The sequence below is a fragment of the Catharus ustulatus genome, chromosome 21 (genome assembly GCF_009819885.2).
Source record: "Catharus ustulatus isolate bCatUst1 chromosome 21, bCatUst1.pri.v2, whole genome shotgun sequence".
NCBI lineage: Eukaryota > Metazoa > Chordata > Aves > Passeriformes > Turdidae > Catharus > Catharus ustulatus.
This window is the reverse complement of record NC_046241.1, coordinates 1,540,809-1,568,013: the sequence shown is the minus strand read 5'-3', so window position 1 is coordinate 1,568,013 and position 27,205 is coordinate 1,540,809. Positions and strand designations below refer to the sequence as shown.

At 49.4% G+C, this 27,205-nt stretch overlaps 1 protein-coding gene across 4 annotated transcripts in view; it reads right to left on the bottom strand.

Moving 5' to 3' along the window:
* The window catches only part of NSMF (NMDA receptor synaptonuclear signaling and neuronal migration factor), a 47,992-nt gene that overhangs the window by 6,664 nt on the left and 14,123 nt on the right, over window positions 1-27,205 (bottom strand). The window contains exons 3-15 of one of the 4 annotated variants that reach the window (XM_033077213.2): window positions 20,595-21,071; window positions 15,924-15,999; window positions 14,146-14,151; window positions 13,589-13,657; window positions 9,730-9,782; window positions 7,766-7,855; window positions 6,079-6,200; window positions 5,153-5,236; window positions 4,145-4,178; window positions 3,544-3,614; window positions 2,474-2,553; window positions 825-927; window positions 405-480 (exon numbers count right to left, since the gene is read on the bottom strand). In XM_033077213.2, the coding sequence (XP_032933104.1) occupies window positions 405-480; window positions 825-927; window positions 2,474-2,553; window positions 3,544-3,614; window positions 4,145-4,178; window positions 5,153-5,236; window positions 6,079-6,200; window positions 7,766-7,855; window positions 9,730-9,782; window positions 13,589-13,657; window positions 14,146-14,151; window positions 15,924-15,999; window positions 20,595-21,071 (1,341 nt within the window). The remainder of the gene's footprint in view (window positions 1-404; window positions 481-824; window positions 928-2,473; window positions 2,554-3,543; window positions 3,615-4,144; window positions 4,179-5,152; window positions 5,237-6,078; window positions 6,201-7,765; window positions 7,856-9,729; window positions 9,783-13,588; window positions 13,658-14,145; window positions 14,152-15,923; window positions 16,000-20,594; window positions 21,072-27,205) is intronic. The other 3 variants (XM_033077215.2, XM_033077214.2, XM_033077216.2) reach the window with 3 other exon arrangements.

Below are 27,205 nucleotides of genomic sequence, written 5' to 3'. Positions count from 1 at the left end.
ATTCACTTGGTGCCAGTGGTTTGAGCTCTGCAGAAGAGACCCCAGCACACCTGGCAACAGAAAAGGCTCTGCTCCATGTGATTTCCCCCACAGACTCCTCACGCCCTAGTAATGATGGATTCTCCTACACTCAGCCTGTCTCCTTTGCATTGCCAGGATCCTGGGAAAGGCCTCTGCAGCCTCAGGCACAACAAACAGGGCATTTGAAATGTGAACATATGCAGGAACTGCAAGGGGAAAGCCAGGAGCAGCAGCTGAACCACACAGGGTGGTTACAAGTTAAACAAAGACCATGGCAGGACTTAAGGGAGTCAAAACTGCTTTTTGATGAAGATGTCCCCTGAAGGAGGCAGACTGGTTAGCAAGGTGTGTGTGTGTGCATTTTTGTTCAGGAAATAAATTACCTTGAGCTGATAGTTCAAGTGGAGACTCAAAGGCAACCCTATAAGGATTCATTAAGTTTTTCAGATTCTGAAATAGCTGAAAGGAAAACAACATATCAGAGTTAACAGTGAAAACAATGATGACTCCTGAGCACCCAGAACTGCCCACCTTTGTTCTGGAAAACCTTCCACCCATGTCCTTTAAATTATCTATCTCACCAGTAAATAAATAAACCAAGTACTTTGAACAACTCTTCTCCTCAAAGGTTTCAGTTATTTGTCCTGCATATCACTAATCCTTCCTTCCCTGCCCCACAATCCAGAGGGTGGCTCTCCCACTCACATTCCCACCCAGCAGAAGAGGCAGATTTAGAGCTCCCAGTGTGACTCTGTCCTCCCTGGGCCCAGCAAATATTCCAGGGGTAACCCACAAGCTCCTACCTTCTCCCCATTGGGGTTTCCAAGAACATAGCAGCCCATGATGTGGATGATATTTGGTTCAGGATTGACTTTACTCATCAGCCGGCTCAACCTCTTCCAGAAGCTGGAAAAAACAGAACACATCATTTAAAAAAAAAAAAATCTCTCCTCATAGCAAGGATGTGTGCACTCAGCACTCACACATGGCCCAGGGTTTGTAGCCTGGGCAGGAAACTGCTCAGGAAGAGCCACTGGATCTCAGACAAGAAAGAACAGGGGCAGAGCCAGGGCCTGAGGAGCGGGTCTAAGTCACTGGCCGAAAAGGAGGAGCAGCCCATTGGGCAAAGGGAACTCCAAGGTAAGGAGAAAGGAGCTAAGTCCCCCAGGAGTGCTTCTGGAGTGACAATTTTACCAAGCATCCCTCCAGCTTCCTCTTTCTCATTTCTACCAACAACTGCTCTTTCTGAACACGAGGGTTCTCAGTGCACTGGTTCATTTCCAGGGCATGAAATCAGCAGGGAACAGCTGGAGAGATTGTTCTGAGTGAGACAACACAGCCCAGCCATGTCAGCCTGTGCTTGGTGCTGCCCACAGTCACCCCCACTTGATGTGTGGTGACTGTGACCAGGCACTCAGTGTCTGAGGGATGTGAAACACGACCCCCTCCCCTGGGCAGAGAGTTGGAGCAGACTTTTGGGAGGCTCTAAAGCCCAGAAATTCCTCCATGGGTGTTCCAGCCAGTCTGCACCCTCAGCTTTCCTCAGCACTGCCTCTCAGGAAAACACAGGTTGGATGGAGATGTTCAATTCCAAGCTCCTAAACTTTCAGCTCTGTGTTTACAGTTTTCTGCAGATCCCTGATTTATCAGCTTGGGAGCAGCTATGCCTGGGATGTGCTCAGAATCGTGGATGTGCACACGTGCTGGAGAATTCCACAGCCAGTGTTTGTGCCAGGGCATGAGACTGCTGAGCAGATGTTGATTTTAATACTCAGTTCTCATGCCAACAAAAAGTTGTGTAGGAGCAGGTTGGTGTACATCCTCTCCCCCACAGCCAGGCACTGTTAGCCAAGCAAGTCTGAGCCAGCACAAGCGAGTAGGCAGCAAAACAGGCAAAACTTTACTCTCTGCAAGGAGCAGCAAAATTGCTCAGCACTCCAAGCTGAAAGCTGGCATGTTAGTGAAAAGCCTCCTCAATAACAAGCTGGACTTTGAGCAAGCTTTGCAGAGACAAATTCCATTTCCCCTTGGCCAGAGTCAGCTGTGGGGAACACTTGGCTTTCTGCCATAGTCACCAGCTTAGCAATGGTATCACAGCACCAGAGGCTCGGGGTGCATGTTCTCATTTCTGGTCAGCAAAGATGTTTTCAGTAGAATAAATATCCTTTTTTTTCCCCTCCTCTTTTGACAGTCTCTATCCACATAGACTCAGGTAGAAGTATAAATCTGGTGACAGGGCTGCAGCACTCCAGGGACAAGCTCAGCTCTGCCACCTTTGCTGTCACCCCTGAATGAACTGTGAGCTGCTATTCAGCGTCTCCTCAGCCTCCTCCTCCCCTGACCAAGCCACCCCAGCTCTCCTCACTTCTCCTGCTCCACCATGTGCTGCAAACATTGAGTAAACCCAGCAGAAAAACTCCATGCCAGCCCAGAACACAACAGAGCCACTCACAGGATCAGATCTTCCTCCTTCTCCACTTTGGCGAAAGTGGCGACTTTGTTCTTTAACAAGTACAAGTGCCCGGGGCCTCCCTGCAAGAGAGACAGACAGATGGGAACCCCTCTGCACGGGCCCGAGGAAACAAACCCCCGATGCCACTCCTGTCCTGCCCAGCCATTCCCAGAAGTGCCACAAGGGAGTAGGGCAGCCCTGCACTGCGGGCAGAGCATCCACACACAGGCAGTGTGCTGGGGGCTGGATTCCCTGGGTTTTGCTGTTCTGTGCCCACATCACTCTAGAAAGGCACAATAATAGATTAAAAACGCCACTGTGGGTGGCTGGAGAGTAATAGGGAAGACAAGAAAGTCCCTGGCACTTGGGGATGCTGGGGTGGGCAGAAGAGAAGCTGAGCACAGCAGGGACAGCAGCACTGCAGAGGAACTGGACTCAGGCAGCAGGGGGCATGAACAGATTGACACAACACCAGGAACATTAAAAGTCACAATCTCCAGGCCAGTGTGCAGCAAAGCTGCTCCTCTGCAGCACTGGGCACATGGAGGGAGTTAAGTCAGGTCACCTCCCTCACTTCTCAAGGCACAGCTGACCACCAGGAGGAACAGCAAACTTGGGAAGGAAGTCCCCAGCAACCTCCAAATCCAGCAGGGCCTGGACCTGCCCCAGCCACAGCTCCAGCCTGACCCTTTTCCTGCATCCTCTGGCCCAGCTGAGCCATCTGCCAGACACACCACCATCACTGTCACACTGAAGCTGGATGGAAACCATAACTGTGACACTGCAAGTGCTTGTTCTTGTCTCTGGAATCCTTTCTATGTCAGTGTTGGTTTGTCTGGGGTCAGAATCAGTCCAGCTCTTGACTTGACCTTACTAAATCAGATTTGATTTCCTGCTGTCACAGCAACTTCAGATTGCTGCATGTCTGGGAAATGGGAAGTGAAAGCTGTGCCTTGGCAGCGACTTTAGTGCAAGCTGACTTTGGGATATTGGTTCCTCTATGTCATTTTCCCCATAGAAAAAGACAAATTTGTAACAAATCACCCAAATGTTCAACAACTTTCATGTACCTGGCAAAATATCAGCATCTTCCAGATTTTGCAGCCTTTCCGATAAATGTTAAGTTTCTTCTCTATTTCCTCTGGGGGAAAAAAAAAAAGTTGGAAAAGATGAACCATAGACAAAAGTCAAAATAAGATTATTTCTTTACACTTAGTCTTGAGGGCAGGAAGATGTGCAGCTGGCAGGGGTGCTCAGTACATGCCAAAGATGCTGAGGGGAGCAGGAAATGTCAGCAGGTGACAGGGCAGAAAAGGGATGGAACAGCACCAGACACTGCTCTGTAGTGACCACAGCTCCAGAACAGACCCAGCCCTCCTGGCCCTCTGTGACTGCTCCCCCTCCCCACCACAGGTACAATGAACAGGCACCTGCTGCCCTGTGCCTCAGTTTCCCTGCCACAAACCATGAGTTCAGCACAGAAAACAGCCACAGAAGTGAATGCTTATTACAGCAGCACATCCAAGAGCAGCTGACTGACTGCCAGGGGTCACTGGGGTGACAAAAACACCTCTGTGAGTGGCAGCTGAAGCACAGAGCAGCTGAGTGACTTAAATATTGATGGTTACATTTGCAATGGGCAGGAAATGAAAGGAGGTAATGCTCACGTACCCAGGATGTCATCAAAGGTGGCGTGTTCATGGTCCTGGAAACCAAGACAGAAGACACATAAAGGTTCACTGTCACTCCACCAGCTCCCTAATAACCACACAATCCCATTCCAAGGATGCTTTAACAGCACATTTACACCAACTGATGGCTGCTGGTCACAGCAGCAGTAACCCTCACCCTAAAGCACAGAAGCTGAAGACTGAACAGTCCATAAAGATCAAATCCACCTGAAGGCCTGAAGCTGAATGTGCAGACACATCCAAAGCACAGACTGTCCCTCAGATGCAGCCAACATCAGCAATGCCAATTTGGCCCATGTTTTGCAGCTACTCTCTGGCTTTACCCCTGTCCAAGCTGGCTGACAAACAGCTGCACTCTCAGCACAGCTGCCTCTGCCATAGCAGGTGATCAGGACAAGTGAATAACCCTCCAAGGAAGAGAGGCAAGACCAGCAAGGCTGAGCCCCAGCAGCACTGCCTGCTGACACTGGCCTTGCTGGGCTCTCAGTCCCACCTTCCCTTCCAAATTCAGTCATTAGGAAAAAGAAACCCTTGACTCCTCACTGCAGTTTCAGACACCTGCTCAGGCCAGATTGCAGTGAAAAGTCAGAGTTCAATTAATGACTGAAGGGATGCTCCACTGCACGTGGGGTAGTGGCTCACTACCGAGCTCTCAGGTGCTGCTTATACCAAGGATGAGCATAAGGAGGAGCCCCAATCCTGGCAATGCCTGCCCTGCCTTCCCTTGATAATCCTCCCATGCAGCTTGATTGGGCTGCAGATCCCAGAGCCCATGTGTGCTATTTCCACCCACCTGACTATTCCACCTAGACCTGAGCCCCCACAAAGCTACCCCAGACCCCAAAGCTGGGTTCAATACACCCCCAAGCTTCCTGACAGCTCTTCCAAATCACATCAGCATTTTGGAGTCACCCTAACAGGAACTAGGGAAGGAAAAAAGTCTCTGTGAGACTCCTGTTCTCACTCACAGCAGAAGTGATTTACTTACATAGAGGATGGGGATGATGGAGGGATCGTCCCTGCGGATAATTGTTGGGACATATTCTGCTTTGGGCACCTTGGAAGAAATGAGCTGCAAAGGGGAAAAAATGGTGCAACAGCATAAGGAGAAGACAGTAGAGTCTGGACAGAAGCACAAAGATCATAAAACAGTGCCCTGTTCAGCTGTTCTCAGGTGTTTAACTAGAGGCAGCAGCTAACCCAGTCCATCCACATCCCAAAAAAAGTTTCCAGCCCAGAGCACCCCCAGGCCTGTCAAGAGCCCCTGAGTGTCACCATCTCCTTGACTCTCAACACATGAGTACACAGCTCTGCCCTCAGGCTGCACTGGGCCCAGAACAGTCTGGAAAGGGGAGACTGGGGTGCACAGAAGATGAAGCACCACCATGGATGGCTGTATCCCAGCAAGGATCACTCCTGAAAAAGCTCCTTTTGGCTGTACAGAATGTTCAGTGTCTGGTGGGACCTGCACAAGGTCCAGCCAAGGGCTGGCACTGCACCAGGCACAGGGCTGCAGGTGTCAGACAGTGCCTGATAGCTCTGGCTGAAGCCTCAGCTGGCTCCAGCAGCAGCAGAACTCTGGACTCTGCTGTGATTCCAACCCCCTCAGTTCCTCACTGTGGGAGCAGAGTTGGCAGTGGTGCTCAGGTCTCTATTTTCAGGGTTAACAAGCCTTAGGCTGACTTGGTTCTGTGTTGGTGTTAGTCCTGCTCTGATTTGGACTACACATCCCTCCTTCTAGTTTTCTTTCAATGCATTACCCCCAGCAATAACAGACCTGAAGCCATTTTGTGTCATGGTTCACCTCTGAGTGACCCTCACAGACACCTGAGGCAGTGCTTATACAACAGACTTGAAAATCCTGAACTTAGCAGCACTGAAAGGACAGGCAGAGAATAAGCTGGAAACTCTCACCATTATTTTTGGTGGAATGAAGTCTTCTCCATCACATGCCATGGCTTCAAGTTCCTTTTCTGCTTCCCAGTTCAAGTCAAAGTCACCATCCAGAGTCCCGCAGGAATCCTGAAGGTCATGGCCTGCCAGAACACAGGGAGCATCACAAGGGCAGAACAGCCTTCCCCACTCCATCCTGCCTTGGCAGCTTCCTCACAAGAGGTGCCACGACACTCGTGTCACCCACAGAGTGACAGACACCACTCTGGGGCTGGTGTCTTCAAACAGACAAACATGTAACAAATGAAGAGTGCACAGAGAGCTCACACCACATGTCACAAAACTTCATCACTCTTGCAGTCACCAAGCTTGGTTTTCAAATGCTAAGTCACAACAGTCACCCTGTCACTCCAGAAATGGGGAAGGAGACAGAACACAGACAGACTCTCTACACTTCAGCACTGCCAGGCTGATAAGCAAAAGTCCAAAGACTTCAAAGCTGGTCTCCTTGTAGTAATTACTGCTCTGACTACATCTTTTGAGGGATTAAAAAGAAAATCTGCCTTGTTGGTCAGACTGATCCTGGCAGAGAAGTCTTAGAGCGTGCGTGAGGACAGCTGCAACAAACACAGTCATATTGCAACAGTAGACTTGAACTTGCTCTTCAAAACAACCTTACCTGTTGGCCTTCAATGCTCCTGGGGAAAAAAACATCTGGAAGGAATATAATTGACCATTAAAGGTTAAAAACAAAGATGGTTGCTGGACTGAGGAAAGAGAACTGAGGTGCCACTGTTTGTGTCTTTGGGGATGTCCAAGTGTCGCTGGGCAGTGCCTGGAGCCTGTGTGAACCACAGCTTTTCCATGGCTTTTCCATCCACCTTCAGGCAGCTGAGAGAGCAGGGAAGAGCCAGACTGCCTTTCATACACCTCCCCCTGCAACCTGGCTCTTCTACACCTAGCAGGGCCAGATCTCGTGCTTACCTGGTAGATCAGGACATTTCATCAATGAAATTCATTTCAACATGGGCAAACTCATATCCACTAAGCTCCTGCCTACAGGCTTGCAATAAAATCTGTGTAAAACAGCCATTCCCTTTATAAGAATACAGTGGGAAGATGCTGGCATTCCTTCTTGTAAATGAACACAACAGCATCTGAGACCCCTCAAGCAGAACATGGCAGCATTACTGGGGATTCCCAGAGGGATTCCTGGCAGCCCAAATGAAGATCAGATTGCCCCAAGCCATCACCTGTGCAGGAGATCAAAGCTCCATCTCATCAGCTGTGTTCTTGAGCTATTCCAGGCTAGGAAAGAGCTCAGAAGGGGCTCCTGCATGGGAAGCCATGTTAGCCCCACTATGGTAAAGGCAGCCTTGGACTGGCGAGCTTCCAGAGAGGTTGTTTTGGTGCCAAGAGGATAAGGGATGATGGCAACAGAGGACTGTAAGAGAGCTGTACCACTGGGTACCCTTTGGCAACTGCTCAATAACCTGAGGTTGAATGAGTGGTGCTCTACAAATAAATACAGGTACACACAGATGAACAGGTGCATACACCTGGAGCGTTACCTGCTCCGATCTCAGGAAACTAAAAAAGGATCACAGACAGGACAGAAGGGCACAGAGGAGTTACTCCAGTGGGACTCCAGTCAGCAACTGCTGGAGGGTTTGCCCACAGGAGGAAGCTCAAAGGACTCAGAACTCACTTTCTCGAGAGTCATGGAAGGGATCAGCTTTGATGGGAGTCGGGTCACTCCAGGACCTGCTGAAGCTCCTCTCACGCCGTTCGGCAAATGCTAAAGGATAAAACCAGAGCACGACATTAACAGATCCCAAAGCATCTCTGCTGCTGCCAGCAAAAAATCATCCAGCAGATTGCCACCAAAGCCACACATCACAGACTCCCCTGGGCTGGTCCTTCCACTTGCAAAACGTGAGTCCTTTCCACACAGCAGAGACAAAGTGCCCACTTGTGCACAGGATGGGACATGGAACACAGAAAAAGGACAACACTTGATGGTCTCTCCTTAAATGCACACAGCTCAAACCTCAATTTAAGCAAGGCCAGTCCAGTGTCTCAGTGTAAATGCTCAGACTCCCAAGGCCTCACAGAAACATGCACTGCACAGCTAACAACACCTGCATGCCCAGAAGAAGGCTGTAGCTCTCCAGTTAGCTCTCCCTTCATGTTCTACTGGCATCCCAGTCAGAGTGGGGCCAAACAGCAGAGAGGGGATGTCTCTGGAAAGCTTATGTTTTCTCCATTTTGTTGCTAAAGAGGAAATCCTTCAGCCTCTGCTTGCTTGCACTCTTGTGAGCATTACTCACAGCTTTTTTCCTCCCAAGGAGTGCTGTATTGTTTGCACCGGCATTTCCCAAGCACAATCCAGGGAGCTTGGCTCAGACAGCTGCACCGCAGGCAAATTCCTGGGAACTGGCAACCACCATGTCTGACTTGGCAAGCCCATGTGAGAGCCATTATGCCGGGATTAACAGCCACTTATGGGCACTAATACCTATTTCTGGTGGCAGAGAGTGAGCAGCAGGGAATTGAGTAACAGCAGCACAGGAATTCACTATGATCAGCATGACAAGAGCAGCTGCTGAAGTGTGGCCACGGTGAGTGTCTGGAGAGACAAACCACATCTTCAGTTCTTCAGGTGATCTCCATCCTCAGCTCTCAGTTAAACCCAGGCATTTAGCTACTGTGCTCAAAAAGAAAGCTTTCAAAACATGACCCAAGAGTTCCCGTGCCTGAGTTTCATGGAGGTGAGGCTTGTCCATGTCAGGCAGTGCTAACTCAGATGTCAATGAAGACTCTGGAAAGGGCAAAGCTCTTTGCTGATCACTTCTCACAGCGTATGAGAAAGGAAAGAATGCAAACTGAACTCAGCAGAGCTTTACTGCAGGCACTCTGTACATGATGCCTGGCCAGGGGGTGGGAAGAACAAGATGCTTTCTCTTCTGGAGCAATCCTCAGCTCCCAGGAACAGGTTACATCACTTTCACAGCACTAAGGGAGTTGCCCAATCAAGTTTTGGAGGACTATTGCCTTCCCCAGGGAAAGGGAACTGCCACTTTGTAGGCCTAAGAGATGATTTCTTCCCCAGTGAGAATGATTTCTTCCCCTGATTTGCACCTGCTCCAATCTCTTCTCTGATGCTTTTCTTTCTTCCTTCCACCATCATCTCAGTTCCCAGCAGGTAACTCTCCCCCAGGTGCTGCCATGGAGATGGCAGTGGGATGGGGGAGGAGGGGACAGCCAGCAGTCTGTGTGGCACATGGAGCCACAGCTGGTCACAGCTGCAAAGAGAGGCCAGGCAGCTCTGCTGGACTCCCAGCTCAGCTTCTCCTCAACAGCCTCCACACCAGTGATCCACACAGGGCACAAAGATGCTGCAGCTCTCCTTCCATGCCTTGCACCAGGGATGGCCCACAGCCACAGCAGAGGGTCCTTGGGAACAGCCCCCAGGTTGCTGCAGGCATCCACATGTCCTGGACACTTGCAACCACCTGGCCTTCTTGTTTGTAGGGTAAAATGGCACCAACAGGTCAAATCCTCTCTCCAACCCAAAGCCAGGTCCTTTCAACCTACATTTGAATGTGACAGAATTCCCACAAAGCCCACAAAGCCAACTCCTCACAGCCACACTTCCAGGTGCTCACTTACTTTGTGCTTTAACCCTTCGGCTCCCCACCATGCGGAGGTGCTTCCGAAAATTCCTGAAAGAAAAGCCAAACACAACCTTTGAGAAAGGCAACACAGAGCAACAGCTGGGCCCAGCAGGACTGTGAAAACAGGGAGGAAGAAAATAAAATAGGGATGATGGCATATTTCCTTCCTGGCATTCCAAAGCTAGAGACAGGTCCCCAGCCTGCAGTGATTTAGTGCTGGGGATGGTGATGTTTGTTGAGTGGGGCTGTTCTGAGCTCCCTGGGCTGGTGGTACAGGGCAAGTGGGGTCTCACAGTGCAGCCCCCTTCCCTCCTGGTTGCTTTCCTTTTTCTCTGGTTAAGCTTTACCTGTGCTGTATTTGCTGAGGACAGCCACTGCCTGTGCTGGCAGCATTCCCTCTTTCCTGGTAAAGAGCAGTAACTGCTCCCCTCTCTCCAGCAGGAACGTGGGGTGCTCAGGCTCTGCACACACCACGCTTGTGGCTGTGCTCATTCCCAAACATAGCAGCTCCTAAAACTCCTCCTGTGCTGTTGGTAACCATGCAGCCTCTCCAGGCAGAGCTGGGGAGGACCAAAGCAGGTTCTCCCTCCTTGCACAGCAGAGTTCATTGGTGCTGCCTGTCCCCACGGACCTGCTCTCCCTGTGTACTGCCCTGTCCTGGCCTCACAGGCAGGTCCAGAGGGGCTGCAGAGCACACAGCTCCAGGGGAAAGCCCTGGAGAGCAGCTACACCCCAGAGTCAGGTCTGTGTGAAACAGAATGTCCTGGCCCCTCCTGAGAGGCCATGGCAAAGGTCCAGCCCCTCCCAGTGCAAGGGACCAGCGTCTCTTAGTTTCTCATCACTCAAGAGGCAGGAACAGGACAGAACAAACAGGACACCAGAAGAGACAGGGAAAATCAGCATCAAGAGCAGTGTCACCTCTCCATGAATCCTATTTAGTGACTGTGGCTTCACCCCCAGTGCAATCCCAGGATGAGAGAGAGCCTCTGGAGTAGGGGAGCCTCCCTGGATTCCTTGTGCCCCCCAACACACAGGGCAAACACCAGGCAACAGACACCACAGCTGGTGAATGTGTAAGTCACAAGTTGTGTGGCTCAGACACAGGTAAGTGGGATGAGTAAGAACATGGCACAACCATGCAGATGCTTTAGCAAACTGATTTGACCAAAACAGAGTTCCAGCACTGACAAGAAGCTGTTCAGAGAAACTGGGATACATCTGCTCCTGTCCAGAGATCCACACAAACTCAGTCCTCATGGGAGAGCACTTCACCCATGTCACCCCTGCACTTCTCTTTGGCCTGGGATCCCTTGTTGTCATCAGGCTCCAAATTCAGCAAGAAGCAGAACCAGCAGCTGGGGGCAGCATTATTCCATGCCAAACTTCTGTCTATGCTTGGGCTATTAATGTTTCCCAAAGATTTGTCTCTGCCTGGGTACATGAAGATTCACTGCTGTGGATCAGACAAGTGCCCCTTCAGACACATCTCTGGCCTGGCTCTTTGTACAAAGCCTTCTGGGATCTTAGAGTGCATTAGATCAAAATCCAAATAAATACAACTTTTTAAGGGAACTAGGGCTGCTCTTTACACAAAAAAAGTCATAGAGCTATGTGATATGGAAATCTTTATGGTCTGTTGTGAGCCTGAGATCACACCAGACACTGAGCACCAATGTTAATTGCCCAAGGCCACTGTCACATCCTTCGGGCTTTTGGCATTTTGGAATAAAACCAACTTTTCTGTTCAATGCTCATCTGTCCTCTCCCCAGAGGAGTTTCTTCAGGAGTTTCTTCTACCCTGGGGGAAGAGGGGTAAAGCAGATTTGCCATGGAAGAAGGTTGCTCCCAGCTGCCTGGACAGCTTGGGTTCTCCCATGACAGATCTAAATACTGTCTCCTAAACACTGCTCAGGGCAGCTCCAAGGAGAATCCAGCTGTTCAAGGTTAACCACTGCACTAAATACTCACAGAATGGGACAAAGGCCTTTTCCTCCATCTATTTTCTTCTAGAAAAACCATTACTTTGGAAAAATAGTGCAAGTCTGGGTCTGCCTCCTACTATGGCCATGCTGTGAACATCGAGATGTTTCTGAGGGCTTCTTGCAGCTGCCTGGCTCCTCAGACTCCTCTGTGCCTGCTGATCAGTATGACAGGACTGGCCCTGGGAAAGCTGCAACCAGCTCTGTGAGCAGTGGGGCTCCCCAAACCTGCCCAGCCTTCCTGCCTGGCTCCTGCAACTGCACCCAGGAACCCTGTGGCATTTGATCCCTTGCAAGATCATTTCACCTATCATGACAAAAACCAGAATCCCTCAAGTTTCAGCAATGAAATCTCATTACCCCTCCCTTTTCTGAACAGCTCTCCTCCAGTGTGCCTCATGGTCTGCACGGCCCACAGCACCTCCAGGGTATCCATCCCAGCCAGAGGGGCTGCAAGACACTGCAGTCCCACTCCACACCCTGCAGCTCTGCCTGCAGTGGGTCACCACACCCTGCCCAGAATTCTTTTCACTACCCAAATTCCTGGCAGCACCTCTCACACTCCCCTCTCTGGCTGCTCCTGCAGTGGGCAAAGCTCTGGGCAGCCCTCACTCCACAAGCAGCATCCCTGTGGTCACCACACAATGCAGCCTCCCTGGACACCAGGACTCAGCACTGTTCTGTGTGAGAACAGCTGAACCCTGAACCACCCACAAAGGGCTGCACAAGAAACACCCAAACCCACAGTGGGGTTTTCCTCACTCCCTGCAGGAGCTGTCCCCTCAGTGCTGTCCCATCTCCTCTCTGGAACAGGACAGGCACAGCCAGGCTGCCTGCCCTGCCCAGCCCAGGTGCACAGGAGAAGGAACACGCTGGCCATGGCTTGGGTGACTCCATCCTCTGTCCTGACTACACAGCCCCACCAAAGGACACAACTGCTCCTGCACTCACAAGCCATTTTCTAACTAAGACTTGCCTCTGCCTAACAAATTCTGAGAAATCTCTCCTTTTAAAGATACACTATTCGTTTAGAGTGGATTTTTATTTCTCTTTGTTATCAATAAAAAAACCTCAACACTCTGAAGTTGCTAAAGAAAGATATTGCCTGGCAATTTCTCAGTTAAGAAAACCTGATGTTTTTCTCCCACTTGGTTTTGAACAGTGCTGAAATGATCATGGTAGTTTTAAACCAAAGACACAGATGCTGTGTTATCCTTTTTAGTAGGCTGCCACAAGTCTTGGCACATTTAAAAAACCAAACCAGTTCTGATTCCTGCTGTGAGTAAGTGATGTGCCACAGGAAGCCTGCAGAAGGAGACCAGCCCCTTCTGTAACACCTGGACAAAGAATCCATCCCCATCCACTTTTATTTCCCTTCTATTATTGAAAAAAAAAGACTCAAAAATAGACTTTTGGTCACTAGAGATGTCAATTTTGCCTAGGTCTCAGATTTTTGAGGTGCATTTGTAGATGCAGCAATGGCACGTACAGTATTCATCTAACCTCAAATGCTTCCTTGTGGCAGGGGAGTTGGAACTAGATCATATTTTAAATGTCCTCCAATCAAAGCCATTCTGTGATGATCTAGAATTCCAAGTTGGAATGGTAAAATTGCATCTTTAACTTTTTAAAGGATGTATTTTTCTGCCTGAGGCACAGATCATGTGGAATGCTAAAAGCAACTTGACAGCGTTCTTTAAGAAGATGGAGATAGTTCTCCTGAGCATCATTCACATCCTCAGCTCCAGCAGAGCCACTGCCAGCGTCCCCAGGACAGCAGAGAGACAGGGACAGCCATGGTCAATGCCAGCAGGGTTCAGTACTGACCCCAAGGGCCCATGCAACAGCAGTCAGAGCTCGGGGAAGGGGCCCTACCTCTGGATAAGAGCTGCGGAATCATTCTCTCGTTTCCGTCTCTTCCTCTCTGCGTAGCCCCTGAACGCCCTGGGAAACCATTTCAAGCCATTAACCAAGTCCACAGCTTGGAAGTGGACAGGACAAGGGACACACAGAGGGAAGCTCTTGGCAGACAACAGAGGTTGAGCTGCCCAGGGGGCCGGGCAGCAGTGGGTCAGGGCACTCAAACCACAGCTCCTCATTCCCTAGGGCTGCTCCTCCAACATCAGAACGTGGCCCAAAGGAGCAACCACCATCCCTGCTCTGCAGAACAGACCTGGGAGCTGCAGCCACACCCTCTCTGCACACCAGCATCCCAGAGGGACAAAGTGTGCCAGCAACTCAGTGCTGCACTCAGAGGAAGAGGATGGTTTGGTGGGATCCATATAGGCCTAACCTATAGCCACCTAACCTCCTGGCAGCTGACAGACAGCCCCTAGCACAGGGAAAGCACGAGTGAATGTGATGGACAGGAGAGGAGAGTTAATCCAGGACACCAACAGACAAGGAAATAAAAAAATTAAGATTATACTTACGAGATGCTAGAGATTCCAGGAGATGCAGGGGAAAAGAGAGAGAAGAAGAATTTATTAATGCTCAGCTCCAGCAAGTGTTCAGAGGGAATTCTCACTCCAGAAGGAATATTTCTTGTCAGGTAGAAGGAAATTGCTTTTTAAATTAAACACTTCTCAGTGGTGAGACTCCTCCTTGACTGAGCTCCATCCTCCCTGGGGCAGGGCTGACATGTGCTCCACGTAGACCCAAAGAATGTGCAGGTGTACAAGAGCTGAGTGTGGCCTGTGAGGCTGCAGCACCACGAGCTCCTGGAGCAGGGAGAGCTGCTCCCACCACAACCAACACTGCCAAGCTGGCCCATGCTGCCTGCTCCATGGAGGGAGTGGGCACAGCAGGATGAAAACACTGGAGCAGAGGGCAAGGCACCTGGAGAACCACCCCAGCACTTTGGGGAGGTGCCCTGAACTTCTGGAGGTGTTTCTGTGTCACTTTTAGAGGCAGCACAGAAGCTCCAGAAATGTTAACCAAGGAGTCACATCAACCAGGGGAGTTGTGCTCCTCAAGGGTCCCCTCAGGACACCATTCCCCAAACCAACCCCACACAGGCCTTCAGGCCCTGTAAGCCCAGCCATGGGCCATCATCCTGCAACAAATCTGCCCAGAAAATACAAATTCAGACAGCAAAGGCTGTGTCCAAATGTGCTGATTTTGCACATGGTTTGTGGGTCAGATCACAACTGTGAAATACCATTGACTGTTACCAGCCAATATTTTTCAAATTTTTTTTTTTTTTTTTTCCTGGGGGATGCAGCTACCCCACTCCTCAACTCCAGATCCAGCCCTCCCTGCATGAATCCTTCCAGGTCTGTTCCAGGCTGGGTTATCCCAAGAGAAATAATCAGCCTCTTTTCAGGATTTGGGGAGGGAAAAGTGCAAGGGAAAGAAGAAATGTCACAGAAACAAGAGTACAAAAAGGACACCAGATTAGACAAGAAGAAAACAGAGAGAGCCAGAGAGCTGAGGGTGTCCCAAACATTGGAAGAAACACACAGGGAAAATGTGACAAGGCTGGGGAAGGGCCTTGGAAAGCAGAACAGCATCTGGTTTCCCTCATTGCTTGCCTTGGTTTTCCAGTCAAGTGGGAAATACTGAAAACCAGGAAGGCAGCACTACCTGGCAAGCCAGGTCCAACCTGGAGACAAGGCTTCCCTTACTCTCCTCAGGCTTTGAGAGCTGCCTCCTCCAAAAACAGCACCCAGGGGCACCAAAACCTGCATGGAGTGCAGAGGGAAGGGCTCCTCCTAACTCACAGCCCTTCATATTTTGCAGGGATTTTACTGCCACTTCTTCCCACGTGCAGACCAGCACAGAGCTGCAGGGTTACATCCTATCCCAGAGGAAGGCATCCCTCTGGAGTGAGGGATGCAGGGAAGCCTGGAATAGCCTTCCCTTGGGAAGTGTGTGCAGCAGAAGCAGCTGGTGAAGGGTCTCAGCTGGTGATCCACAAGACCTTTGCTCTGCAGAGGCAGTCAGGCCACAGTGTCACAGACAAAAAAAAAAATCAGGGAAGCAAAGAAGAGCAGGGTAGCCCCAGGATTTAAAGAAGGTAAAACCAAACAAAAGAGAGCAGTAGGAAAGAACTAGTAAGTGGGAAAGAAAATTAACAAGAGACAAATTTCTTTCTTTCTCATCCCTCAAGAGTGATGCCAAACACACAACTCCTGCTCCAGGCTCTCAGCTTTGAGCACATCTGGAGTCTGAGATACAGAACAAAGGCCACAGCAGTGGTTTCACTTACGCTTGCATAGTTGTAGTAGCAGTGTGAAAACTGAAGAGGTTCTCTTTTGGGAACCAGGTTCGTATGGGGACATCATCTGCAAGAGAGAGGGAGAGGGAGAGAGCAAAGCCTGAGCACCCAGCAGGCACAGATGTGGAAGAAACTAATACCCTAACAAGGCCTCCTTGGAAAATCATCCCTTAGATAAGAAAACTGCTAACTTAGAATCACTAATGCTAAAAATACCTTAGACCCCTGCTTATCTTTCTAAGAGATAATTGGCTAGAATTAAATCCTTTCTGTAATTGGTTCTTTTACACCTGAAACTTCTATGTAGTTGGATAAGTTTTCAGTTTTGTAGCTTATTGGTCCAATTTTCAAGTCACCCCAACTCTATAAAAACCCCTGTAGTATCCCATGTATTCAGGCTGCTGCATGAACCCCCTTCCTGGCAGAAATAAACCCTGTGGAATCATCTGAGTGGCTCCTGATCTCTTTATTGCTGGCTGAGGAGGTCCTGTAAGTGAAGATGGTATCACAAAAGAGCTGACTGCCTCGACTTAGGCATTGCTTGCATTGAGGGACCTTGTGGCTGAAGCCTGCCTGAAGCAGCCAGGAGGAATCTGTTCCTTAAGGAATATTGTATCTGGGCTTGTTGTGGCAGCTTGGGGCAAGACCCTAAGGCTCCCCCAGTCACACAGACATCCTTCAGATAGCCACATTTCCTTCCCAAGCTCTTCCTCTCAGGACTTTCCTTCTGTATCCTGCCCTGACTGAACAGGAGTTCAAGTCCCATCCTCCTCACATAAATTGCACACTGCCACCAAGTGTTCTGTAAATTCGTGCTAAGCCTGTCTGTCAGGCTGCTAAGCGAAGAATAAAAGCTCTATCTTAAGCATTGGAGATTAGAATAATCCAGGAATTACAAAACTGACATTTGAACTAGAAAAAAGAACAGGGATAAGAAACATTTTTCATTAAAGCATTTTCCTGTCTCTGCTTTTTCCTTTATACCATTGATTTAAACTGTCCCATTCCTCCATTTCCTCCTGATACAGTCCAGCAGAAGATGAAAAGCATTTACCTTCCACTCAGAACAGTAAGCCTGAAATATCCTCTCTTTTTCTGCCACTGAAGTTTCAATAAGCCCCTCTCACACCTGCTCCTGGTGGCTTGGCCTTCAGGAGCTCCCCTGGTTTGGAAGTCAAACCACCCATCAGCTCCACAACCTGCAGGTAACTGAGCTGATTTAGGCATCTCTCTTTGTAAACTGCCCTGCCCAAACCAATTGTGGTTTTTTTCCTAATTCCAGGGCATTAGGACACTGCATCATCTTCACTGAATGGCCACTAAGATAAAAAGCAAAAAAGTCACCAGTTAAGTGTGTGGTGACCAGGAGGAGGAACCTGCCCAAGCAGCAGCTCCTGCTGACAACTCTCAGGCTGGAGTCAGGCAGGCAGGGAATCAGAGAGTATTGAAATCCACTGCCACAACACTGGTGAGATCTCAGTGCACTGGGGTTGGGGACTCCCTGAATTTTCATCTTGCTTCACACCCAATTTGTGGCTCCCTTGCCTAATGCCTTGCTCTGTGTTGCTGACTGTGTCTTGCCTCAGTCATTCAGGTCTCCAGATCTGTAATGTTTCATATCCTGGCATTGTCAAGGTATTTTTTAATTCACTTTCGCTGGCCCAAGCCCAGTCAAACTCCACATGCCCACTGCAGGCATAATTACTACAGACAAGTTATTTCACCAAATGCTTTGTATAGATCATCATAGCCTACAGATTATTCCCAGAAAGTACAGAAAGTGACTGCAATTACAGATGCAAAAAATGCTAACTGCACCTGGGGAGCCTTCTTTTGAAGTGCAGCTTCCAAGAAATCTATAGAAAGCTGTACCAGACACTCCTTCTCAGCTCACAGTTTACATCAAGTCTTGCTTAAAGGAACTCCAAGGAAATATATATGTTAAATGAAACTGCATTCCAGTATGCTGAAGACTTCTGATGCAGTCCCAAAGTCTGCTCTCCTCCAAAACAGAGACAGAAGCAAAGCAGAATAACTCAGACTGTAAATGAGTTACTTGTTTGAAGCCTCCAACCCACAGAAGTGGTGAAGGAGAAGTTGTACAAATTCCTTTTCAGCCAACAATTCTGTATATGCTTCTCATGGACTACTCATCTCAAAGGACTGACAATCTCTGGATGTGTTTTACAGCTTTTAAGCCACAGGCTTTGGTCCAAAGCAGAACTTAGGAACAACAGCCAATATCCTTAGGAGGCTTTGCCTGCACCATTGCTGGGAGATTTCTCTCCTTTTCTCATAGACTGGAGTTGACTTAGGAAAAATATCCCTGCCCTCCACACAGCACTTAATGCAGAATAAAAGATTTGGGACCCTTCAGAGTAGAACATCAGCAGAGGAGCTCACAGGTGGGGACTAGGCAGTACAGCTCAGCTCCAGAGCTCACTCACTGAATTAAAATTCAGATTATGGGTAAGGTTGTTGCTGCCAGGAGAAGGCAGCACATCCTTCCTGCCCAGGCAGAGCAGCTTCTCCTTTCTTGTCACCACCAACTGTGAGGAAACAGTGGAGGAGCCAGGGGCCTGGTAAAACTGGAGGTGCACACCACTACCACATCCAGCATCTCCAGCCACTCCCCACTGCACCCAACTCCCAGCACCTCTGTCCATGAGTGGATGTGTCTGTACAGATGCTGGGAGCAGCCCAGGAGATGACAGCTTGTGCTTCCCTGGAATGGTGTCAGGCATCAGAAACGCAGCACCAAAATCCAGATTCAGCGATGCCAGTGGGGCCTGGCTGCCATAAGTGTTGGTTTGCAGCAGCAAGTTGTCATGTAAATGCACAGAGAAGCAGCACAGTCAGGTGAACCCCAGGGGAAATCAGCATCTCCTGCCTGCACTCCTCTCTGTTCCCTCTTCCCTGCTAGCCAGGGAAGGAAGGACATGTCAGGGCATTCCTGTAACCTGTGCACTTGTGCTGTTCAGTTCTGGGGTTATCTCTGAGTGGTAGCAGTTGGATAGAAGAGTGCAAAGGAGACCAAGCTGAGGGAACTCTCCTTCCATGCCAGTGCTGGGATGGAGTTTGGGCTTGGGGACACAGCCCTGCCTGTGCAGCCACATGTGTCAGGACCCAGAGGCTTGAGATGAGCACCCAGGGGAGCAGCTGAAACATGGAATGCTCATGGGGGCACCCACAGGTCCTGCACTGGCCACTCTGTTCCCACTTAACAACTACTCTGACACATTTTCAGAAAGATCAATCTCCACTCCACATTGATGACTGGCCCCAATGGAAATGGCTGTCTGGTTGAAAACAGATACTAAATTCCAAGGCCCAGCATCAGCATCTCCCTGCAGAAGTGCCAGCACACGTTTTCCAGCAAACACAGCTCCAATTATGAGGAGTTAAACTCCTCCATTAATGATGTGGAGCTTCTGTATCAAGTAACTTCCCTCAGTCCCACAGTGCAATTCTGATTTGTTCAGGTGTGCTGGTTTGGGCTGGGATAAAGCTCATTTTCTTCACAGGAGCTGGTATGGAACTCATGATGTGAAGCTCAAAAAGTCCCAGGGAACAGAGGAACAATGCTTAAAAATCATGAACAGGGTTTCAGGGGTAGAGGTTTTTACACACATTTCATCATCAGCTATTTTTTCACTACTATTCTTCAGTTTAGGCCATACATTCATGTAGCCATATAATTTCAGGTGTCTAAGCATGAAAATATGGTCCAGGACCCAAACTTTCCATTATTCTGCCTGCAGTAAACATCACTGTAGCATTTACCAGAAAGCCATGAACCCAGGAAAAGAACTGGACAGTCTGATCTCCACAGTCCTTACATGCAGCTTCTTTTCAAGGAGAAAACTGTGACCTTTCCTGGCCAGACTCTCTGCTCTAAATGCCTTGATGTATGTTTACAGAAAAAAATCAGACAAATTAGGCCAGACTCTTTGCCAGCCACACACAGGCAAAGAAGCACTGTACATCAGTTTATAATTCAAAGCACATAGACTGTGACATATATTTGATTAATGATTTGGTTTTTAAAGACAATCTCTTTTTTTTTTTTAATGGAATAGAATAATTACAAGCCCTATTCCCTGAGAACACTGAGCTGGGAAGAAAGGAGGGAAGAAAGGAGGGAAGAAAGGAGGGAAGAAAAGAGGGAAGAAAGGAGGGAAGAAAGGAGGGAAGAAAGGAGGGAAGAAAGGAGGGAAGAAAGTCCAACACTGTTATTTGCTAGTAGTTGTGGGAACTACATGAGTGGCTTCCAGCCCTGCAAACAAAAATTTTGGGAATACCATAACCTGAGGCTCCCATAGAGCAGTTCACAAAGATTTCTCCTGCCCAGCAAGAGGCAGAGGGAGGATCCTGCTCTGAATTGCCTCTGGGATGAGCATGGATGCAGGCCTTTGACAGAGTCCTTTCTCTTTTGCTCTTCCTCCACAGAAAATGAGCTGCATGGAGTCATGCAAACCACCCAGAGCAGTCACTGATGATCAGGAGCTAGGATGAGCTGGCCTCCAACTGAGCTCAGCTTATTGGAAACTCCTCCTTTGACAACTCCTCTCCAGGAAAATCCTTTGCCCCACAGCACCAGAAGGGCCCAGGATCAGAACCCCTGTGCTGGGCTGAGATGGGTGTCACCCAGCACTCACTTACCAGACACTCGATCCACACTGTACATCCTCTCCAGCCTTTTCCTGTGCCACCCAGCCTCTCCAGGTGGGTGCTGCTCCAGCTCAATGGACTGCTGGGAAGGGGCAGCCAGCCTGGTGCAGTTGGGGCACTCCTTGGAGCCCTGGCGGCCGCCCGGCCAGGCCTTGCAGTGCCGGACGCCGTGCGAGCCGCCGGCACCGTGCGCGTGGTGGCCGTGGTGACACTCCTCGTGGGCAGCCCCCTTCATCACCACCAGCTCCATGCTGTCATTCTCGTGCTCTGACAGCATGGGCCTCTCACCAGAGATGGTGTACACTCGTGGCTTGGGGCCCTCGCTCGGCATCTTCTCCGCCTGCTCCTCGGTGAAGCTCCTCTCGAATTTGCCGTCTGAGATGACCGAGAGCCTGCGCTTGTTCTGGGCCACCTGCTGCATCTCAGGGGAGTCCTCCTGCCCGATGTAGGAGTCTGCTAGCAGGTGATCTGAAACAAAAGGCACATTTTCCTTAAAGCAATGCCCCAGAGACACTGGCAAATTCAGGAGGTTCCTTGCTACTCTTGCGTAGGGGACACAAATACAGGAGGTCCCTGGCAGAACAGTTTCAGATGAACGTGTGCCCATCACCACCTTCTAAACCTCCAGAGCAGGCACTGAAATGAGAGAGATTTCTCACACAGAGGCCCAATATTTGAAGCATGTGTGGCCACCCAACAACTCTAGAAGCAAATGATGGGTCTCATTGTACAGCCTGAAAATGCTGCCATGCACGACAGCCCTGGTTCAGCTCAGCCTTGTCACAGTCTGCAGGACAAGGACCAGCACCACCTTCTCCATGTGCCAAACTCTGAATGTTTGGCATATTAAGTTCTTTCAGAACACTGACAAAGGGGCAAACCAACAAGGTTTTGGCTTTTTTCCCCCCTCCTGATTTTCTGCCAGGTGGTTTGACATGAAAGAAATGCAGCAAGACTTCAGCTGACAGCTGCAGCACAGCACCCTGCTCCCGGCACGCCCGGGTCTCACAGATGGCCACAGCTCGGCCTGGGAGCTGTCCTGTAAGAAAACACAGCCTCTCCCTTCGTGGGGAAGGAAGATCCAAAAGGAGAGAGGCCCATGAGTGCAACTATCTTTGGAGCCCACACACTGGATGAAGTGCCAGGAAATCTCAGCATTTCCATGGCAATTCCATGCATGAACCCAACAGTAGCTCCCACCCACCTGCTAATCCTTTTTCAAGTGGCTGTTAATTACCTCTTACACTTCCCTTCAGATGGGAAGCAGCTCAGGGACTGGCAAAAAGGCTCAGCAGGGAATGCATTATTTATGTGACTACTACCCAAAAAATGAAATCATTAGTGTCCAGCACAGACAGAAGCAGTTAAAACAGAGGCAGAAAGCAAACCCAAGCCTTTACTTCAGTAGATATTTAAGGAACATAACTTCTTTCGCTACTGAGACATGACCTGGAAGAACTCATCCACAATTTGAAGGCTTGGCTACCTTGCAACTGGCCATGAAGTGAAGGAGGAAGAGGAGAATGACCTCTGGACAAAAGTGGCAGGGTATGTGTGTAACATGGACCTTTCACTGCTGCCACATTCTGCTGCCCACAACGTGCTCCTGTGCCCCTCTGAGAGGAGCCCTCTCAAACTGAGGCCATACAGTCAGCTTTTGAATCTGAAATCCATCCTGGAACATGCTCACATTGCCCAGGGCCTCTCCCTCTGCTCTGTTTGCAACCAGAACTGAGCTGGTACCAGTACAGGGTGTCATCCTTGTCTCATTTTTCTGCTTAAGATACAACTTCCTCCAGCACCACTAGGAAATAAATCAGTCTCTGGCCACTCTGCTCAAGAAGTGACTGTCAGGGCTGTTCAGGTTGACACAAGTCAGGTTTCCTTTCATTTGTCTCCTCACAGTCTCTGGATACTGGAGCTGGCAGCTGTGTAACTCCTGCAGCTGGCCAGGAGGAGACACTGTAGGAGCCCTGAATAAAGAACTCCGCCTTTTAAACCTGCAGCTGATGCTCTGTCCAGGCTTCACATGAAGTAAAAAATCCATGCCCAGGCATAGTGAGGGGCAGTGCCCCTCAGATATTGCCCAGGTAATGTGAAAGGCTGGCAGGGCTCTACTTGCCCCATGGTCAGTGTGTACATCTGCACCTGCTCCAGGAGGAGCTGATGGACAACAAGGGCCATTCCAGTGGAAGAAGGTGCTCCACAGGTTGTAATCCCAAAGCCTGTACCCACCTGCAGGGCACAGTGTCATAAAACAGTGCAGAGAGTGCTCACAGGCCCCAGAGTCTCTCAAACCACGTGTCACCCCTCAAGAGGCAGCAGGTCCCCTGCATCTGCTCTGCAGAGCTCAGATCCTCCCCAGCTCCAGGATTAACTGTGCTCTAGAGTGGGCACATCTTGGGAAAACACCACCAAACGACTCCCTGAGATCTGCCAAGATCTGTGCTCGCTAATAGTGCCAAACAAACCATTTTTAAAATTAAAAACAAAGGCCAGCTCTAAGTACTCGTCTCAACTTGTCAAATTTACTAATCTGTGTGGGCACAGTGACGCTACAGATTTCTTAAGACACCACAAAATCGTGGCTAACAGCTGCCCCTGTTCCTCCTGAAACTGATACTTGTATGGAAGATGCACAGCCTCCTCCTCAGAGGGAACACACACAAGTGTCACCTTCACTCACACATTGACAGCTCTGGAATTCAGAGATCCAGGAATTCCTGAGCTCTGGGATCTGTGGCTAAATGTAAAAATGAAGTCCTCAAAATGTTGATGATCACAAGAGCAGAGAGACCAATTCCAGTCTCTGTTTTATAAGCACTGAGGTCTGTTCAGCTGCATAAAATTTACAGACATTTCAGGGGGCCATGACAGGTTTCAAATAAGAGTCAATATTTTACCAAAATTCCGGCAGGATTGACCAGGTATATTTGACATAAACTACCTACCTGCTCTAGCATGCAAAAAGTGAGGATAATTCTTTCTTCTTACCTTACTTGTCCCTTCCTCAAGGTGTTTTCACTTGTACTTATGTAGGAGTTTTCATGATCTACACTACAAAGGGCTGCCAGCACACAAATGTGCTTTCTTTTTGTAAAACAATTGGATAATTCTTCATTTTCATTCAATTTATCACCTTCAGTAATTACACACTGGAGAAGCAACTTCATATGCAAAGGGAATACGAAGCTTTATTCAAGGGTAGTTGTTAATAAAGAATTTATCTGCAGAAAAATGTGGAAAGGAAAAGAGATTCTAACATCCATCATAATGAATTACTGGCCTGTAGAACAGAATCCACACCATTTCAGGAGTCTGTGCACTCACATACACGAGGTCACACACACCAGCAGCCGCAAGATGTGACCAGTGACCCTCGTCTGTGCTTGCACTGAACAGGATTCAGGTGCCAAAGCACTGCACCAGCTGCCATGATGGCATGTGAGGCTAATAGCTTGTTTCTGCTAGGAAAGAAGTCGGGCTGGTCCAGAAATCAGTGCTGGATTAGAGCTGAGCCACAGGGAGGTTGGGTGAGAACCAAGGGACACTGACTGGAGCTGCCTTCTGGAGTCAGCTGCAGCAGGCTGCTGCTAACACCCTCTCCTCAAGCTGCTGCTCCCTTCTTTTCATTTTCACATTGCTGTTGCCACATCTCCCACTCCCAGCTGCTCCATCCACCTGCCACAGCAGCCCTGGCCAGTGTGACTGGGCAGCCTGGCACAGCTCCCTCCTCTCCAGCCGTGGATGGAGCTGCCCTGGGAATGACCCTGCTCCCCCACCTGCCTTCACAGCAACACCTGTGTCTCACACAGCTGCAAAGAACCAGATAAATCAGGTTCCTCAGGTTCTTTTCACCTTGATTCCAGCTCCACAGGAGTTTATTGTGCATGAGGAACTGAGCAGCAAGACAGAGGGAAGAAGACCAGTGTGCTTATCTGTGGATTGTGTGTCCACTGGTAGCAGAAACATCCAGGTGGTATTTCCATCACTTCCCTGCCTACCTGGGCCAAGTCCAGCAGCACTTGACATCCAGTCCTGAGGGCCAAACCACTTCTCACCCCCCTCATTATGTACTTGAACACTCATCTTTTTGGTTTCTTAGCTTCACTTGCTTCTGTCTGACATTTCTTTCTTCACCTTCCACGCAGCACTGCCCAACACAGGGCACGTGCATGACCAAAGACTGACAGCAGTGATAATCTGTGCTGGGCAACTAGAAGTGTCTTGGGGAAAAAAGAACTCACATTCTCAGCACGTGTAGCTCCTGAGAATTAGGCATTTAATAGGATGTATTGTAAGTATCTAATACTTTCTCATTCAGCTTGAGCACTCACTCTGACTTAGGGATCTGAGGAAGGACTTGTACATTTTCCTGTCACTGCCACCACATCTCTCCAGAGCAGGGAACGCGCAGGGATCAGCCCCAGCTGACTGATGCCCATCCACAACCGTGGAGCCAAACTCTATCTTCTGCAGACTGTCTTGTGACCCCGTGGGATGAGAAGTTTATAAATCAAGGCAGAATACAGACACAAGGCACAGACAGAAGCTCCAAATTTATTCCTGTATTTAGCAGCTAAACTGATGATTAAAGCACCTTAGATTTAAAGCCTCCGCTCCAGCATCAGAGGCAAAGTGGCAAAGGGGAATCCAGATAAACGTATTAAAAGAACATCTGTCATCTCAGCAAAAAAAAATTCAGACAGACAGTTCTTTCTTCACTGCTCCTCCTCAGCTGGAACACTCTGGACCTGATGCTTATGACAATTAAGTTCCAACTTTAAATCAAAGAACTGCTGTAGTTGCTGAAGATGAATGGGAAGTTTCTGGGTGTATGTACATGGCCCTGCTCACAGAAGTAGGAATGAAGTTAATGATGTTTTTACCTTGCACCAGGAGGAATCCAGGTGATTCCCTCAGTGAGGGGTGCAGACAGATGCTCTGGCCAGAGACAAGGGTGCTGCAAAACCCATAACAACCATTCAAAAGGCACAGCTAAGAAGTTTCTCTCGCAATCTCAATTCCAAGACCTCCAACATGCCTGTCACTGTCCCTCAGGTGTGCTGGCGGGTCCTGGTCTCCTCTGCTCCCTCTCAGAGGTGTAATGCAGAGCTTCTCCCCATGCCAGCTCTGTTCTCCCAAAAACATGACCCCTGGCACAGGGCAGGCAGTCCACCTTACTGGGCTCAGGGCTGAAATGTGATCAAGAAATAGTCATGGGAAAAAATGGGAATTTTGCTCAAGTTATTGAAGCATGAGGCAAGGATATCAAAATAGGAAATACAAGAATTAAAAAAAGGTCACAGTGGCATTTCACCCATGCAGTAGCTTCAGACCAAAGTCAGTAGATGGAATTACAGAATAGCTGGGGTTGGAAGGGCTCTCTGGAGACCATCCAGTCCAAGCCCCTGCCAAGGCAGGGTCACCTGAAGCAGGTGACACAGGAACATGTCCAGGTGGGTTTGGAATGTCTCCAGAGAGGGAGACTCCACACCATCCCTGGGCACGTGATTCAGAGCTCTTTTTCCCTTCCTCATGCTGAGGTGGAACTTTTTGTGTTTTAGTTCATGGCCATTGCTCCCTGTCCTGTCACTAGAACCACTGAACAGAGCCTGGCACCATCCTCTGACACCCCCTGGAGATATTTATGTGCATTGATCAGATCCCCTCTGAGACCTCTCTGCTCCAGACTAACCAGACCCAGCTCCTGCAGTCTCCCCTCATATGAGAGATGCTCCAGACCTCTCATCACCTTTGCAGCCTCTGCTGGACCCTCTCCAGCAGCTCCTTGTCTTTCTTGAGCTGTGCACAAGGACCAGCACAGTGTTCACTCTGGGTTACCTGAGGCCTGACCAAGCCAGCCCCACACGACTTTACTGGGCACCCTGACCCCACTGCTCCAAGAAGGGAACATCACAGCCTCCCTTGCAAAGCCACAGGGAACAGGCAAAGGCTGCTTCTGGAAGGGAGCTGCTCTGAGAAACCAAAGGTCACTTAACTATGACAAAATGGTTCCAATTAGTCTTCCCTGCTCAAATGGGCTTCAAAAACAAACAAACTCGAGATAGCATTGACCTGGCATCTCATAGGTGAGTAACCTTTTAGTCAGGCCTGTAACATTATTGTGAATAGATGAAATTGCTGCTGTGAGACACGACCCAAAGGAGCAAGTGGCAGCTCCATCACCGGCCTCAGCATCTCCATGGTAACGCCGTGCCCCACGTCTTTGTTCCCTTTCTAAGCCAACAAAAGATTCCACAGCAAGTTTCAGGATACACCCACACCATCCTTGCACTGGCTGATGCTGAAGTGGCCTGAAGCCCTCAGAGATGAGATTTTACATCCCTGCTCTGTCCTGAGCTCAGGCCACTGACAACTCCCTCCAGAGCACGGGGGCCTAAAAGGCCACCTGTACCTTATCAGCACAGGGATACACTGAGAGCAGGGCCAGCTGCACTGGGGACAGGACAAACACTCCCTAGAGAAAAAGGCCAACCTGGTGCTTACTCTGAAGCAGGCTGGGCTTGTAGCTCCACAGTCTAAACCCAGGAAATGGAATGTCTCAGAGCACTGCACAGCTGCAGCTTTCCTTGCTGGTG